Source organism: Pteropus medius, unplaced genomic scaffold (genome assembly GCF_902729225.1).
Source record: "Pteropus medius unplaced genomic scaffold, Ma_sr-lr_union100, whole genome shotgun sequence".
NCBI lineage: Eukaryota > Metazoa > Chordata > Mammalia > Chiroptera > Pteropodidae > Pteropus > Pteropus medius.
Window position 1 is genome coordinate 630907 of NW_024341893.1, and position 17856 is coordinate 648762.

Below are 17856 nucleotides of genomic sequence, written 5' to 3' on the forward strand. Positions count from 1 at the left end.
CTTCAAAGCTGAATGTGCATCTCACACTCACAATGTATTTCAAAATCGATAAGCCCCACCTCGGCAGCTCATTGGCCACATGGGGCTGGTGGCTGCCATATTGGACAGCTCGGGTATAGCATAGACCCCCTCACCACCTAACTTAGAGCCCGAGGTTGAATAGCGTCCTTCATTCCAACTGGCATTTTAAACATCAAAAATTCAGAGCCACGAGTCACTTATAATTGTACTGACATTGTATCTTCATTACCCAGTAGTAGTGACTGCAAATCACTGCATGTGAAGAGGACAGTGTCCCAGGACTAACGAGTCCCTTGAACTCGTGAAAAGTCCAATATAGTGCACATTTTTTCCCAGACAGTGGCCATGGCCAACTACTTTAAAGAAGCATGTAGATGTTCCAGCTGCCTGACTTATTTTGAAAACCCCATGACCCTGAAATGTGGATATGTCTGCTGCCTGCAATGCATCAACTCGCTGCTGAAGGAGCCCGGTGGAGAGGGTTTATTGTGCCCCTTCTGCTCCATGGTTTCTCAGAAGAAGGAAATCAGGCCCAATTGCCAGCTTGGCAGGCTGGTGTCGAAGGTCAAGAAGTTAGAGCCCCAGCTCAGAATGATTCTGCAGATGAACCCAAGGATACGGAAGTTCCAAGGTAAGACATCTGTGCAACCTCTCCCCACCCGTTAGAGCCCAGGAAGCAGCGACTTTTCAAAGCTTTCCATTAAATATGGACATTAGCTGGATTCTGACACCTGAAATTTTTATTCTTTCCTAGCAACAGTTGTAAGTATAAATTAGAACCATGTGTAGGTCTTTAAGAAAATGTAATATTTAGGTCATGCCGTAGACCTGCGCTATCCAATATTCCCAGTAGCTGTCGGCAGCTACTGATCTCTTGAAAGTAAAGAGTAGAAATCAGATTTCGGATATACTGGATTTTAAAAGGTATTAGTAAAAGTCAGTTCTGTCTACAGCTATGCTACCCTGAACAGGTCCGATCCCATCTGATCTTGGAAGCTAAGCAGGGTCAAGCCTGGTTAGTACTTGGATGGGAGACCACCTAGAAAGACCAGGGTGCTGTAGGCATAAAAAATAAAAATAATAAGGGGTTGTAAACTGACATGGTCCTTGCAATCTGTGAGGTCAACCAAGAGTTGCCTGCCTAAAAAAAAAAAAAAAAATCAGTTCTACCTGACTCGTATTAGTTTTTAAATGTGTTTGTAAGAAAATCTTACACTGCACTTGTGGCTCACACCATTTCCTCTGGCAACACCAGCCTGGGATACTGATTTTCAAACTTGATCGTATTCCCGGGCGTCTGGTTTAAATGCGAACTCTGCGTCATGACACGGAGCCGGGCTGTGGATCTGGATTTCTGACAGAAGTTCTAGTGGTGCTCATGCTGCCGGTTCTCGGACCGCACTTTTGGGTAGCAAGGCCCTGACTCACTGAATCGGACCCTTCTGGCAGTGAGGCCCGGGACTCTGCAATGTTTAGAAGCCCCCAGGTGACTCTAGTCCACAGTGACTGGGCTGCATTTCCCAGGCGAAGGGTCGCGAGAGCGCCTGTGGGTTTAGACCCTGACGCAGGCTCTGCAACCGAGCACCTGCCCCTCCCCGACCCGGAACTGAGAAATCATGCTTGATTTTGTCTCGCACGCCGGGTTGAGTGAATTATCACAGCCCAGTTGCATGTCTCATGTGCTAAAGTCAGGATGCTAGACCACCCCCTCATAACTAGGGGTGCTGGAAAATGTCGCCAATACACATAGCCATTCTACTCCAATTTCTCTACCCCTCTGAGTACCGCCCCATTGAGTGCTGGGTCCAAGCCGCTGCCAAAATCCCAACATATCCCTACTGAGAACTTTTTCTCTATCTCAGCGGCCCGAGTCCACCCGCCCCATCTCAGGGCTCTCAGCATTTCTTTTCATTTATTACCACTCGAGGACAGAAAAGGCCCCAAATGCGAAGGCCTATTCAAGGAAGGTAATTGCAAAAAAGAAAAAAGAAAAACTTTAATATTTCGATATTATCTCGCAATAAGTGAAATATTTTCCATCATTCAAAATATTTATTTGATATCTATATTTGGACAGAATCTGTGCTAATCTGTTTAACTCCGAGAACAAGTCATGATCTTTTTCACGTGTATTACATACTAAAGAAAAATCTTTAATTGAATAACTGAATGTAAAAAAAAAAAGACCTATTATGAATAAGAACTAGTTCCAATGAGAATCATTGCTTCTCTATATAAAATTTGATCTAATCAGGGGCCAGGGAGGCTGCCACGGGAAAATTCTAATTAGAAAAAACGTGTGGAGTTAAAGGCACGAAAGCGAACGAATGAGCTGTTTGGGCTTTTGCAGCCGGCGTGAATTAGTAGTCTCCAGTGTATCCACATGCCGATCTGATTTTCTATCCACAGTGCAGATGACCTTGGATATTGACACAGCCAACAAGTATCTCGTCATTTCCAAGGACCTGAGACAGGTCCGATGTGGGTGTTTCGAGCAGAAGTGGAGGGCTCATTCCGAGAGATTCAACTATGCAGTGTGTGTCCTGGGCTCCTCTCGGTTCACCTCCGGCCGCCACTACTGGGAGGTGGAGGTGGGGACAAGCAAAGAATGGGACGTGGGCATTTGCAAAGAATCTGTTAATCGACAAGGGATAATTCTGCTGTCTTCAGAACTTGGCTTCTGGACTGTGGGCTTGAGAAGCACAGGTGTCTTCTCCGCCAGCACCGTGCCTTTGACTGTTCTTATCATTAACCCTCGCCTTCATCGAGTGGGGATCTTCCTGGATATGAATATGGGAACCATTTCCTTTTATCACGTTGGTGATGGGTCCCATATTTTTACATTCCCTAGAATTTCCACTGCAGAGCCGCTGCGTCCATTTTTTGCTCCTGCAAATCCAATTAAGGATGATGAAGGCTTCTTGAGAATCTGTCCTGTGATGAATCCAGGCATTGCCAGTCACCCAGAGATTCCTGGGTGGGGCCAATGAACCTCTGACTACAGAAACATTTACAGAAACTTCTTGGGTGCTCATAGCCATAGCTAGGAACTTCTCTGCTTGTTACAGGTATTGTACAAAAATGTAGCAGAAAAATATGAAAGAGTTCATGAATTAATAAAGACAAATCAATTATGTTAGGGAAAATTGCTTTTTTCAGTATTAAGTATTATTATGGTTGTTTCCTTTGGGACTCGTTTATATTTCTGTCCAATTAATATGTTCTGAACTTTCAGATCAATTTCCAAATATTTTTTATTTTCTGAAAAAGTAACTTCGTGTGTAATGGCGGTTATAATAAACTAAATAAAAATTTGGATGTGACTCAGTGGATTTTCTATATGATGTGGAAGCCAGACCTATATAAAAAGTCGAAATATAGATGTGTGTATTCAGTTTCAGTCAACGGAAAACCCACGTTTGTTTCAAGTGCACGTTGGACACTGATGGAACGTTGGAGGGAGGCAGACAGGGCTTCAGAAGCAGCTTGATCAAGGAGATGGTTTCAGCGGACGCCTGATCCCACAGACGCTCTGAAGTATGAATGGCGCCACAGTCGCCCCACCTTAAAGTAAGAAGTGCGGACTATTTAGCCACCTCTGATGTCAGCCCTCTGCCCCTCCACCCCTATTTCATCCAACATTGACAGCAGTGTACCATGTGCTCAAAAAATCATTTCTTCAGAGTTAATGATGTTAATTAGACTTGGAGTGATGTGAATTGAAATGGTCGATCAGAACTTTCCTGGGGGCGACATGGCAGCGATTCTGCCGGTCGCCCCATGGGCCTCTGCGCCTGTCGTTCATTCTCCTTTGAATGCACTGAGTTAATGGCAGTAGGTGTAACACCGAACTGGTCCTAGTTAATTTATTTAAAAATTCTCCGAGGAGGAGGGTGGGGCGATGATGGGGCTACAGATGAAACAAATTAGCCGTCTGTAAATGGTGGCTTAAAGCAGGATGGGAACGTCGGCACCCTGGCAGTGAGAAGACCCGCTTAGTAGCTCCCCTTAAATTACAAGTCAAACAACTGATTCAAGGGAGCATCTTCTGCTCAGCACACAGACACATCTGAAAGGTCCGCCCACGGAGACATCTGAAGGAGGACACGCTGGAATGAGCCCGGGAGGCGGGATGGGGGGAGGACCGGGAAGGGGACCGGGCGGAAGGCGCAGTCCGGTGCCTGCTGCAGCCCTCACGCAGGTGGCCTGTTCCCACCTGACAGGCAGGAGGAACATTCCGGCCTGAGCAGCCCGCGCCCCGCGTAGCAGCTAAACCCGGCGAAGCGGGTGGAGAAGCAGCACAGCGGTGCGGCGGCCACACACTAGTGGGTACCATTACTACCAGCAGGAAGGCAAAGCCGCAGACTGGCAAACCCCGCTCCCCGCACCCACACACCGCGGCGGACCCTGGTGGAGGCAGCAGAGGTGCCACGGGCGGCACAGGGAGCACAGCGTGGCTGGCAGGCGCTGGTTACAAGGAGGCAGCGCTGGGAACTGGCGGGCCCAGAGCCCCTTGCCCACCTTATCTCACCAAGGCGGGGGGTACCCTGAGGCACCCGGGACAGCGGGGGAGGGTACCCACCACCTTGGGAAATTGGGGGCAGTTTCCACAACGGAGGCAACACCACATCACTGAGATCCCAGAGGTGCTAGTACTGTAAGTAAGAGAACACAAAAACTTGCACTAAAAAGCAACCCCCTCAAAAAAACAAACAAACAAAAAAAAAAACTTGCACTATAGCGCCATCTACTGGATAACAAAAGAAAGACCTTTACTTATCAAACTGCTGAATTGTTAACCGTTTTTCCGTTTAGAAAAAAAATGCAGCTCGCTGCCAGAGTTCATTTAACATCCGGCATTCGAAAACAACATTTTCTAGGATTTGACATTTTCAGAGGATCAAACTACTAAAAACAGAATACTATAAATAGAATGATGTCATTTGTTTCCAAAGACTATTGATATACTAGAGCCACGCGAAAATAATAAAAGCAAGATATTTCATCGCAAACTTTCGGGGCAAGGGCAGAACTATAATCCGTGAGTTATCTCGGGGTAAATGCTGCAGCTGCAAACGCCGCTGGCACGTATTCCCAATGTAAATGAGAAAAGGGTTAAGAGCAAAATAATACTTAAAAAAAGAGAGATCACTATCTCAAATGCCAAAGCAGAGAGACAATCCATCAGGTGCCATAAATATCCAAGGCAACAAGGTAGCTCAGAAAAAAGTCTCCAGAAACCAAAGACATGGAACACTGATTTAAATGACAGAGAATTCAAGATCGCAGTTATGGAAAAACTCACCAAGATGCAAGAAAACTCAGACAATACAATAAGCTCGGGAATAAAATCAACGAACAAAAGCAGTAGTTTACCAAAGATGTTGAAACTACAAAAAAAAAACACAAAAAAAAAACACAACCAAACAGACATTCTCTGGAGCTGAAAAAATCAATAAATGAGATGAAGAATTAGAGAACACTGGAAATATAGCAGTCCAGATAGAGAGAATGGGTGAGTTCAAACACAGAAATCTAGAAATAACTCGGGTGGTAGAAGAGAAAAAACTAAGAGTTTAAAAAATGAAAGAACTCTACAAGAACCATCTGACTTCATTAGAAAGAGCAACATAAGAATAATGAGTATACCAGAGAAGAGAGGAAGAAGGTAACAGAAAACCTGTCCAAACAAATAATTGATGAAAACTTCCTAAACCATCGGAAAGAGCTAGACCTTCAAATTCAAGAAGCTAACAGAACACCTAATTATCTCAATGGGAAAAGACATTTCATAAGACACATTATATTAAAACTCAAAAATTAATGACAGAAAGGAATTCTCAAGGCATCTAGGGGAAAAACACTGTAACTTACAAAGAAAACTCCATTAGATTATCACTGGATTTTTCAGCAGAAACTTTACAATCCAAAAGAGAGTGGAACTAAATACTCAAAATACTGAAAGAGGGAAATGACCAGACAAGAATGATATATCTAGTGAAGTTAACCTTTAGATATAAAGGCAACATAAAGGCTTTCCTAGACAAAACCAAGGGAATTTACCACCACAAGTCCTGCATTACAAGAAATGTTGAAAGAAGTTCCTTTACCTGAAACAAAAAGATAAAAGCATGCAAAATTTTGAGTAAGATGACAAACAGACTTATAAAAGTAGGAAATTGCAACTCTATTTCAGAATAGGGTAGTAAACGCTTAATTATAACGTAAAGGTTCTATGATTTGAAAATAAATATATAGCAAAAAAAGGGATAATTTGTGACAAAAACATAAAAGAGGAGGAGGAAAAGGATTGAATTTGCACAGGTGAATGAAGATGCAATCAGAAGAAAAAGAACTATTGTATGGATAAAATTTTTTTGACACAAATCTACTGGTAATCACAAAACAAAAATCCAGAGCTAAGGCACATAACACAAAAAAGAGGAAAAAGAGGGAAAAAATCATAGACAACTAAAATAGCAGACAGAAAAATGAGGGAACAATGGAGATACAGAGCAATCAGAAAACAAAAGAAAATGGTTGTAAAAAGTCCTCATATATCAAAAATCACCGTACATGTAAATGGACTCACCAATCAAAAAGCACAGAATAGCAAGACGGATTAAAAAATGAGACCTAGCTATATGTCGCCTTCAGAAGACTCATCTCAGCTTCAAAGACAAACATAAGTTCAAAGCGAAGGGGCAGGATTTGATACTCTTAGCAAATGGCATCCGGGGAAAAGTAGATGTAGCTATACTTACATCAGACAAAATAGAATTCAAGACAAAAACGTAACAAGAGACAAAGATGGACATTTTATAATGATAAAGGGGACAATTCATCAAGAAGACATAATACTTATCAACATATATGAACCTGACAAGAGGGCACCGAAATATGTGAAGCAATTCCTAACACACCTAAAGAGAGAAAGGGGGAGACTGACAAAAAAGACAATGATTGTAGGGGACCTGAATACCTGATTGACAGCAATGGACAAATCATCTTGCCTACCTCAAGAAACAAGAAAAATCTCAAATAAACACCCTAACATTTCATCTTAAAGAACTAGGGACAAAAATGAAGCCTAGAGTTGGTAGAAGGAAGGAAATAAAAAATAGAGCAGAAATAGAGAACAAAACTAGAAAAAAATTAAACAAAGACCTGGTTCTTTGAAAAGACAAATAAAATTGACGAACTTCTGGCTAGACTCACCAAGGGAAAAAAAAAGACCCAAATAAAATCAAAGAGAAGTTACAGTGGACACCACAGAAATACAAAGGGCTAAATAAGAATACTATGAAAGACTGTATGCCACCAAATTCGATAGCCTAGAAGAAAGACAAATTCTTAGATCCATATAACCTTCCTAGACTAAACCATGGACTGGAAAACCTAAGTAGACTGATCACTACTAAGGAAAGTGACAGAGTGATCAAAAAGCACCCCCCAAAAAACATAAGCCCAGGACTAGATGGCTTCAACTGGTGAATTCTATCAAACATTCAAAGATCTAATACCTATGCTTCTCAAACTTTTCCAAAAAATCAAAAAGAGGGGAACACTTCCTAACTCATTTTACGAGGCCATTACCCAGGCAAGGACAACAAAAAAAAATTACAGGTCAATACCTCTGATGAACATAGATACAAAAATCCTAAACAAAACTCCAGCATATCGAATACAACAACGCATTAAAAAGATAATACATCACAATCAAGTGGGGTTCATTCCAGGACATGAGTCTGGTTCAACATACGCAAATGAATGTGGTATACCACATGAACAAAATAAAGGGTAAAAATCATATGAGTATACCAATAGGTGCAGAAAAGGCATTTGACAAAATACAACATCCATTTGTGATTAAAACACTCAATAAAATGGGTATAGAAAGAAAGTACCTCCACATAATAAAGGCCATCTATGACAAATCCTCAGCTAACGTCATACTCAATAGTGAAATACTGAAAACTTTTCCTCGGAGATTAGGAACAGGGTAAGGATGCCCATTCTCACCACTGTTATTCAAAATAGTACTGGAAGTCCTAGCCAGAGCAATAAAGCAAGAAAAAGTAATAAAAGGCATCCAAATTGGGAACAAAGAAGTAAAACTGTTTGCAAGGAATATGATCCTATATATAGGAAACCCCGAAGACTCCACCAAAAGACTATTAGAAACAATAAAATACAGAAAAGTTGTAGGATACAAAGTCAATGCAGAAAAATCTATTGCATTCCTATATATTAACAATGAAATATTAGAAAGAGAACTGAAGAAAACTATACCATTTACAGTTGCAACAAAGAAAATAACTGATCTAGAAATAAACTTAAAGAAACTGAAGAATTTGTTTTTTTTTAAATGTTGTGTTTGCTTTGTTCTTTTGTTGCTTTTTCTTTTATTTTCCACATGTAAGTGAAATAATAGCTACAGACAACAGAATGGTGGTGACCACAGGGAAAGGGGGTGGGGAAGAGGGTTAAGAGGACTGATTTATGGTGATGGAGGAAGGCCCGTCGTGGGTGGTGAGCACACAATAGAGTGCACAGGTGCCATATTATATAGTTGTAGACCTGAAATTATATAATGTTATTTGCCAATGAACCATAATAAATTTAATTTAAAAAAGAAATTGAGGAAGAGACAAAGATATGGAAAGATATTTCATGTTTATGGATTGGAAGAATTAACAGTTAAAATGGCCATATTCACAGAGTTGCAGAATGAATCGAAAAACAAAACCCAACTATATGCTGCTTCCAGAAGACACATCTCAGCTCCAAAGACAAATGCAGACTCGGGGTGAAAGGGTGGAAAAGGATATTTCAAGCAAATGTCATTCAGAGAAAAGCAGGAGTAGTGGTACTAATATCAGATGAAACAGACTTCAAGATAATAAAGATAAAGAAAGATACTGAGGGACACTTCATAATGCACCAAGAAGTCATAACATTTCTTAATATCTATGTTCCCAATCAGGGAGCCCTGAAATATGTAAAGCAATTACTAACAGAACTAAAGGGAAAAATAGACCAAAACACTATCATAGTAGGGGACCTAAATACCCCACTGTTGAATATGGACAGATCATCCAAACAGAAAATCAATAAGAAAATAACATCCTTGAACGACACATTAGACCAACTGGACATAATTGACATTTACAGAGTCTTCCATCCCAAAACAGCTGTCTATACATTCTTCTCTAGTGCACATGGAACATTCTCAAGAATCGACCACATACTGGGACACAGAGATAGCCCCAACAAGTATGAGAGGGTTGAAATCATACCAACCATATTCTCTGATCGTAATGCTTTGAAGCTAGAGATCAACTGCAAAAAGAAATCAGGAAGAACCACAAACACATGGAGATTAAACAACATGCTACTAAAGAATAACTGAGTCAGAGAAGAAATAAAAAGAGATCAAGAGATACACAGAAATGAATGACAATGATAGTGCAACATATCAAAACTATCGGGACAAAAGTGGTCATAAGAGGAAAGTTCATATACCTATCTCAAAAAACAAGAATGAGCCCAAATAAACAACCTAACGCTTCATCTTAAAAAACTAGAAAAGAACGAACGAATAAAGCCTAAAGTGAGCAGAAGGAAAGAAATAATCAAAATTAGAGCAGAAATAAATGAAATTGTAAACAAACAAAAAAATAGCAAAAATAAATGCAACAAAGAACTGGTTCTTTGAAAGGTTAAAACTGACAAACCCCCAGCTAGACTCACTAAAGAAAAAAGAGAAAGGACACAAATAAACAAAATCAGGGATGAAAGAGGGGAAATGATGACAGACACTGCAGAAATACAAAGGATCATACAAGAATAGTATGAAAAAGTATATAACATCAAATTTAATAACCTAGAAGAAATGGACCAGAACTTAGAAAAATACAACCTTCCTAGAATGAATCAAGAAGAACTGGAAAATCTAAATAAACCAATCAGCAGTATGGAAATTGAAACAATCATCAAAAACCTACCAAAAAGTAAAAGTCCAGGACCAGATGGCTTCATCAGTGAATTCTACCAAACATTCAAAGATTTAATATCTATTCTCCTCTAACTCTTCCAAAAAATCACAGAGGAGGCAATACTTCCCAACTTATTTTATGAGGCCAATATTACTCTGATACCAAAACCCAGTAAAGATAACACAAAAAAAGAAAACTACAGACCAACATCTCTCATGAACACAGATACAAAAATCCTAAACAAGATACTAGCGAACTGAATACAGCAACATATTAAAAAGGTTATACACCATGATCAAGTGGGCTTCATTCCAGAGGCACAGGGATGGTTCAACAACATACGTAAATCAATTAATGTGATACACCACATAAACAAATTAAAAAATAAGAATCATACGATCATATCAATAGATGTAGAAAAAGCCTTTGACAAGATACAGCATCCATTTATGATCAAAACACATAATAAAATAGGTATAGAAGGAAAGTATCTTAACATATCAATTTTCAAGTATATTATACAGTATTTTAAAAATTCCTTTTTAAATCACACTTAAAGACACGGAAATTCCTCTGAGTTTTGGTAAGGCACCATAAATAGGAAATGTTAAGAGGACATGCAGATTATTCGTGACACGTATCTCAGATGTAAAGATTATAATTCACATGAAGAAAGAGGGCTTTAAAAAAAACACTCGAGGATGACACAGACTGAAGATAATATGGTGTCACTGAGTGACAGTCAATAGATTTTTGAATGACAACATAACTTCAGGAGAACTGAGATCTTGATATTTTTCCCTGGGTTGAATCTCAACACTGGTTGCCATTGAGTTACATTTTTTCTTTTAATGACTCATTTTTCAAATAATAATTGTTCGTTTGTAACATTTTCCAAACCTGAGATAAACAAATAAAAGAAAATATGAAACATACAGATAAAATGTCATCATACAGAAAGTAAAAAGGTCACATTTGCCTTGGATGTATGTCATTCCAGTCTATTATAAATACGGGGGTTTAGAAGTTTATAAAGTAAAAAATAGAATAAAATGATGTGTTCTGTGTTGGGGTCCATAAGCCACATCGAATTTCTGTAATTAAGACTGTGTTTGCTTTTCTAATTAACTTGATAAAAACAATTTCTGAAATAAACTGAAGAATCACAATTTTACTGCACATTTAAATTTAAGTTTAAAAACGTAAGCTTTTAAAACATAGTAGCCTTCTTCACAACATGCATGATATTATTTATTAGAAATTTATATTTCATTTTGGTTAATATTTCTGGCAAAAAAAAAAATCAAAAGAAATTTCTTGTTCAGCATACAAGTCACCTAACAATTTCCAGTTTATTTAACAAATTTGTGAAAATTTATCCCACAGCAGCCACATTTTGTTTATCCGTCTGTTGATGGACATTTAGATGGTTTTCGCATTTGGCTACTGTGAATAATGCTACTATAAAGATACACTTATAAGTTTTATTATTTTTTTTTTACAGTGCAAACTCTGGTTTCGTTGATTGGTCTGGTTTGTTCCCAGTTAAGCCTCCCGCTCAGAGGACCAAGTGCCAGCTAACGGGGAGGGAGGGCAGTGTCTCCAGCCTTCTGGGGGCCGGCGTCTGTGACCCCCCCTCTACAGCCCAACAAGTGCTCTCTGCCCTCGTGCCCAGGAGGAAAGAGGGGAGGTGGCACGTGGGGTGCAGGGGGAGAGGGTGGTTACAGGGAAAGGTTAGTGCCGAGCCCAGGGTCTGTTCTTCACAGCAGGAAGTAGAAGGGGTCACATAAAATTCTTTTTACTCTATAACATACCTACAAAAACGGACAGAATCACTTGTTTTCATTTCCCCCTCCCCCTTCTTTTTCTTTTTACAAAGAAGCAGGAAGAAAAAACGCAGGAGGCAAACAAGCTAGGCCTGCGGATTCGGATCAGAAGGGACCAAGGAAGTGAGGACCAAACTGTTGCTTTAACTGGGAGAACCGCGACAAGCCCAGAGGGAGCAGACGGAAGCGGACAGACAGCTGTCCCCAGATCAGCAGCAGTGCCAATTCTCCGGGGGCCACCCCGGCAGTCGGCAGTCGGCTGGACCAGCCTGTTTCTTTGAAAAGGGGAATAACAATACTTTCTATTTCATAGGGCTGAAGAAAGTCAGACCTTACAGAAAATGCCTTCAGCTGTAGAGCTTTTAGGTCATTAGCACCCAATTAATGTTAGCAACGGTGGAGATAAGAATGGCAGTTGATGACGGGTGACAGAGATTAGAGTGAACACGGGGCAGAGTTCACACGAGAGTTCATGATGAGAGTAATGGGGTGTTAATAGGCACCTCCGATGGAATATTAACTAGCCTTATAAAAAAGAAGGAAATTTTGCCGCATGCAACAATATGGGCGAACCTGGAGGACATTATGCTAAGTGAAATAATCAGTCACGGATAGAAAAATATTGCAAGATTCCACTTACGGGAAGTATCAAATAGACCAATTCAGAAGAAGAGAGTAGGATGGTGGTTTCCAAGAGCTGGCAGAAGGGGTCGTAGGCAGTTATTGTTCAACAGATATAAACTTTCGAATGTGCAAGATGAATAAGTTCTCGAGTTCCCCTATGCTACACCGAGCCTGTAGTTAACGACACTGTATTGTACATTTAAATTATTTCACTTAAATTTTTAAGAGTGTAGATCTCACGTGAAGTGTTCCCATCACGATAAAAATTAAAAAAAAGGCATTTGCAAATTTTAACTTCTGCTCTTTCCATGCACAGTTAGTTATCCAAGAATCTTCGTTGATATCTTCATATATGGATGCTCCATTCTAAGTGAAAGTTGAAAAGATGCAGAAGAGTTTCCCTGGAGAAGATTAGAGTATAGAGAAAGTCAGACATTCAGATTACGAGCAGAGTAGTTACCATTACCAGTCTCCAAATTATCCATCATTGGTAGTGAGAGAAGATGGTTCGCAAGCCCAGTGGTTATATTATATAGGGAAAGTCTATTAGCAGCAGCATCGGAATATCTAGCAGCCAGTAGCTCTTAGCAAAGCCTGAAGGAGGAGCATTCACACCTGAAGTGGAAAGAACAAGCCTAAACAGTTTCACATCCCCTCTGAGTCTAGTCATTCAAGAGTCACACCATCCAAAGGAAAGGAAGAGATTCTACAGCCAATCAAAGGGTAGGCATAGCCTTTTAGTCTTCATTTCCACAGCTGTTCCTTGATGGGTACCAGCCAGGAGGACCGGGGGCCAAAGTGGATGAGAATGTGAGAATGACTTCACAAATCTTTTCCTTCTTCCTTCTTCCTTCTTCTTTCCTTTCTCCCTCTCAACGTTTACTTAGGTCTAGAGTACAAAGAAAACAAGGCGGAGGGGTAACAAAAATGACCAAGTTCTGTGCCTTTGTTCTGGCAAAGATGTACCAAAGTGAAAAGCACTTACGTTTACAGAGAGATCGGGCGTTCAGTGTTTCCCTTTAAACCTTCTTGTTTCCAACGCTGCATTAGGTAAGAGGAAGGGACTCTTTTGGACTGATCTGAAGCTTCCTATTTTTCTAAATCCAAATCAGAGACAGAGACAATTGGAGGACCTTGAATATCAGAAAACTAAGGAGAAATGAAGAAAATACCGAAAGTCAAAGAGCTGTTTCTTCGTCTTGGTCGATCTGTCAGTTCCAACTGTCAGATTCGGATAACTTGGGGAGACAAACGAAAAACAGAATTCTGGCTATGGGAAATTAGGAAAGGAAGGAGGCCAACAGGCAAGTGGGAGAATTCATTTTGAGACCTGTTACTGTGCTAATTGGGTTGATTGGCTTTGAACTACCAATTGTTGACCAGTTCTAGAATGTCCTAATTTTATGCTAAATTATATGTAAATAAACTTGTTGATGATGTTGGTTCTCTATGCCCGCAGAAGTCATATGAGAGGGAGTGAGTCGGTGATGTGAGTTATGAGGAAGGAGACAGGCCGGGCCGGGGACGGCGGATGGTTACGACAGGAAAAGATAACGAACGAGTAGTGGGGCCTCAAGTCAGCCCGAGTGAAGTCTGAGAGGGGCTGGGAAGTTTGGATGCCGCCTCCCGCGGCACATCTGGACCCTCCAGTGCGAGGGGCGCGTCGAGCAGCCAGCATTCGAAAGGACTTCAGGGGCCCCTGATTATGTGGTCAGGGGAAGGTTTCAGCTGGAAAGGGAATGAGAGAAGGAAGTTTAGAGAAAAGGTTTAGGACACAGGAATTTTTTTTAAATTGTGGTAAAATATCCATAAAACAAAGTTTACTATTTTAACCATTTTTAAGAGTACAGTTTAGCGGCCTTAAATTCATTCACGTTGTTGTGTAACTATCACCATCATGTCTCAGGACGTCTTCATTCCTCCAGCTGAAACTCTCCATTAATCGACTCCCTGTTCCTCCTCCCCCAGCACCTCGATTCTTTATTCTGTCTCCATGAATCTGATTATTACATATTTACAAAGAAATTGACAATCACTTATTCATGTTTTTCTTTTTCTTTCTTTTTTTATTTATTTTTTTTATCTTCTTTTTCTTTTCACAAAAACAGCAGGAGAAAGAAAGAGGCAGGAGGCAAATAATCCAGACCCCGGCTCAGATCAGAAGACACGAGGGAGGGATTAAGCAGACAGCATCTAGGTATTCCATGTAAGTGGGATCATACGGTATTTATCCTTTTGCGTGTAGTTTATTTCACTTAGCATACTGTCTTCAAAGCTTATCGATGCTGAAGCGTGTGTCAGAATTTCATTCTTTTTTACAGCTGAAAAGTATTTCATTGCATGTGTATACCATGACCTGGAGTCATTCCCTCCAGGGCCCTGCAGACCCCACCCACAGTATAGTCCTGGTAGTGTGACCAGTCCAGTTCAATATACACCACTAGAATCTCTACAATGACCTTTAACATCCATACTCAACACCTGACTTTCGAGACTGAGTTGTCAACAATGGGACAACAATGGCTGTGGATTTCTATGCACAGTTGTGTGGCCCCTGCAGGATCCTGGGGCCAAGGTTAGAGAAGATGGTGGCCATACAGCATGGAAAGATGGTGATAGCCAAGAGGTATATTGATGACCACACAGATCTCACTATGACCATGAGGTGTCAGCTCTTCCCACTATGCTGGCCACCAAGAATGGGAATGTGGTGGACAAGCCTGTGGGCATCAAGGATGAGCTGGAGGCCTTCGTGATTTCCTTGCCCTCCTGGGCCCCTGTGATGCTGGAGAGAGACCCAGGTAGAGCTCCTGGCCCTTCTGTGCTGGCCCTAAACACCTCCTCCCTTTCATCCAGCCCCTGGGGGCCCACGCTTTGGAGACCAGGCCTTCAAACACGGCGACCTTGAGTTTTCAACCTAGCTGACTGCCGGGGTGGCCACCAGAGAATTGGCACTGCTGCTGATCTGGGGACAGCTGTCTGCCCGCTTCCGTCTGCTCCCTCTGGGCTTGTTGCGGTTCTCTCAGTTAAAGTAACAGCTTGGTCCTCACTTCCCCGGTCCCTTCTGATCTCAATCACTAGGCCTGGCTTATTTGCAGACGCTGGACCCCAGAAGGCTGGAGACACTGCCCTCCTTTCCTGTTAGCTGGCCCTGTGGTCCCCTGAGCGGGAGGCTTAACTGGGAACAAACCAGACCAATCAACGAAACCAGAGTTTGCACTGTAAAAAAATAATAAAACTTGTAAGTGTACCTTTATAGTAGCAATATTCACAGCAGCCAAATGTAAAAACAATCTAAATGTCCATCAACAGACGGAGAAACAAAATGTGGCTCCTGTGGGATGAATCTGTCTCCCCAAATTCATCTATTGAAGTCCTAACCACTGGTACCTCAGAATGCGACTGTATTTGGAGATGGTCTTTGAAGACGTAATTGAGGTTTAATGAGGTCATAAAGGTGGGTCCTCAATCACTATGACTAGTGTTCTCATAAGAAGAGGAGATTAGAACATAGACAAGCATGTCCAGAAGGAAAGACATAAAGATAGAGGGAGAAGAGACGGCCATGTAGAAGCTAATGTTGACCTTGAACAAAAAGTCAGCTGGATATTCTGTTACCAAGGGGCGAAAGTCCCCTTTTCGAAGACCTGGGGCTCTTTTCCTGTTCGGTATTGCAAAGCCAAGTATGAGGCAAAGTGAGCGTTAACAGAGCAAGCTTTTATTCTAAGGCAAAGAATGGAGAAGCAGGAGCCCTCACTGGCGGAGGGCTGGTCTAGATAGGATAGTGGAACTGAAGGGGAGGTTTAGGTAAAGAGGTAGGAGGAAGATTTATGGGTTTTTGGGGGAAGCAGTGGGAGAAGAGGCAGTGGCTTTCTCAGGATCAGGGTTCCATCCTTTTTTTGGTTCGTTTATGGTCTCTTCAGGCTGTTGTCATGGTGATTGTCAGCTGTCACGGTGGTGATAGGTGTGTTATTTAGCATGGAGATTATAATGAGCTTTAAAATCTTTCGGAGGTCATTTAGACCAACGGTCCCCAACCTTTTTGGCACTGGGGACCAGTGCTTCTATGAGGAACTAATGCTTGGTGATCTGAGCTGGAGCTGAGGTAGCGATGCTGGCGCTGGGGAGCAGCTTCAAATACAGATGAAGCTTCGCTCCATCACCTGCCGCTCACTTCCTGCTGTGCAGCCCGGTTCCTAATAGGCCACTGGCCAGTACCACTCCATGGCCTCGGGTTTGGGGACCCCTGATTTAGACGGCCATCTTAGTTTTGACTGGTTTCAGCTAGTCTTGACAAGTTCTTAACTGCTGACTGGGGCCTCCATTTCTGAGATAGACAATTGGAGCGGAGGAGAGGTTCCCAGGCCTCATAGCTCTCCAGGGGGAGGGAGGGGCCCAGTGGACCTGTCACGGGGTAACAAATTCTCCAACAAATAGGATTTATTAGAGGAGATAAAGGAATTTCAATCCAGAACATGTGGCCGTGGCGAGCAACGTGCAAGTCGGCCAGCACAAAGAGGAAGCTGTTTTACAGAAAGGAAGAGGAAGTTAGGGTTGTCCTAACCAGAGTTCTTCCTGTTGGGCTTTTCAGCTGACGTGGGCGTGAGAGCCCCTCCACAAGGCTGCTCATCCTAATCTTGGTTGAGGTCTTCTTCATTTAATTTCTTCTACACTAAGGAGAGAGGCCTCGGAACAAACGATCCTGCTGACACATTCATTTTGGACATTTAGCCTCCACACTGTGAGAAAAGAAATTTTGGTGGTTTAAGCTACCGGTCTGTGGTACTTTGTCACAGCAGCTCTTGCAAACCAATACAGCGGACTATTTATACAGTGGGGATATTACTCGGCCATAAAAAGGAATGAATTAGTGACACATGCTGTAACTGGGATGAACCTTGAGAAACATGCTAAGTGAAAAAAAGTCTTAAAAGACAACACATTATATGGTCTCATTCATACGAAACTCCAGAATAAAGAAATCTATAGAGGTGGAAAGTAGTTTAATGGTTGCTTATGGCCTTGAGGGCTATGAAGAAGTTGTTTTTTTATTATTGAGTTGTGGTTGCGTATAAAATCGCCATAAACATTCTTGAACAAGTTTCTGTCGGTACATATTTTTAATTCTTTTGCACGAATATCCGAGACCATAGGTTTAATTTTATTAGAACATACCAAATAGTTTTTCGTAATAGTTGTGCCATCTCGTAAGTATATAATGTTGTATATGAAAGCTCTCGTTGCTCCACATCGTTAATATTTGATGTTGCCAGTCTTTTAAATGTTAACCATTCAGGTAGATATGTTGTAGTTGTTTACTGTGACTTGAATTTGCATTTTTAATGGATTATCATAATATAGTCTTTATAAAATTCGTCCCAGTTTGT

General features: G+C 41.4%; 1 protein-coding gene and 1 pseudogene across 1 annotated transcript; both read left to right on the forward strand.

Moving 5' to 3' along the window:
* The first annotated feature begins 366 nt into the window (after nt 1–366).
* On the forward strand, nt 367–3011 carry LOC120596691 (ret finger protein-like 4A). The gene is made up of 2 exons (XM_039855169.1): nt 367–652; nt 2431–3011. Exons 1-2 carry the CDS (start codon nt 367–369, stop codon nt 3009–3011), a joined length of 867 nt encoding a protein of 288 aa, XP_039711103.1.
* On the forward strand, nt 967–1086 carry LOC120596841 (uncharacterized; annotated as a pseudogene).
* Nucleotides 3012–17856: the final 14845 nt, after the last annotated feature.

Bases quoted from the DNA above. Each gene is read 5' to 3' on its own strand.
- LOC120596691 (XM_039855169.1), top strand. From the start codon at position 367: ATGGCCAACTACTTTAAAGAAGCATGTAGATGTTCCAGCTGCCTGACT. The intron at 653-2,430 runs GTAAGACATCTG...TTCTATCCACAG, and splicing joins AAGGATACGGAAGTTCCAAG to TGCAGATGACCTTGGATATT.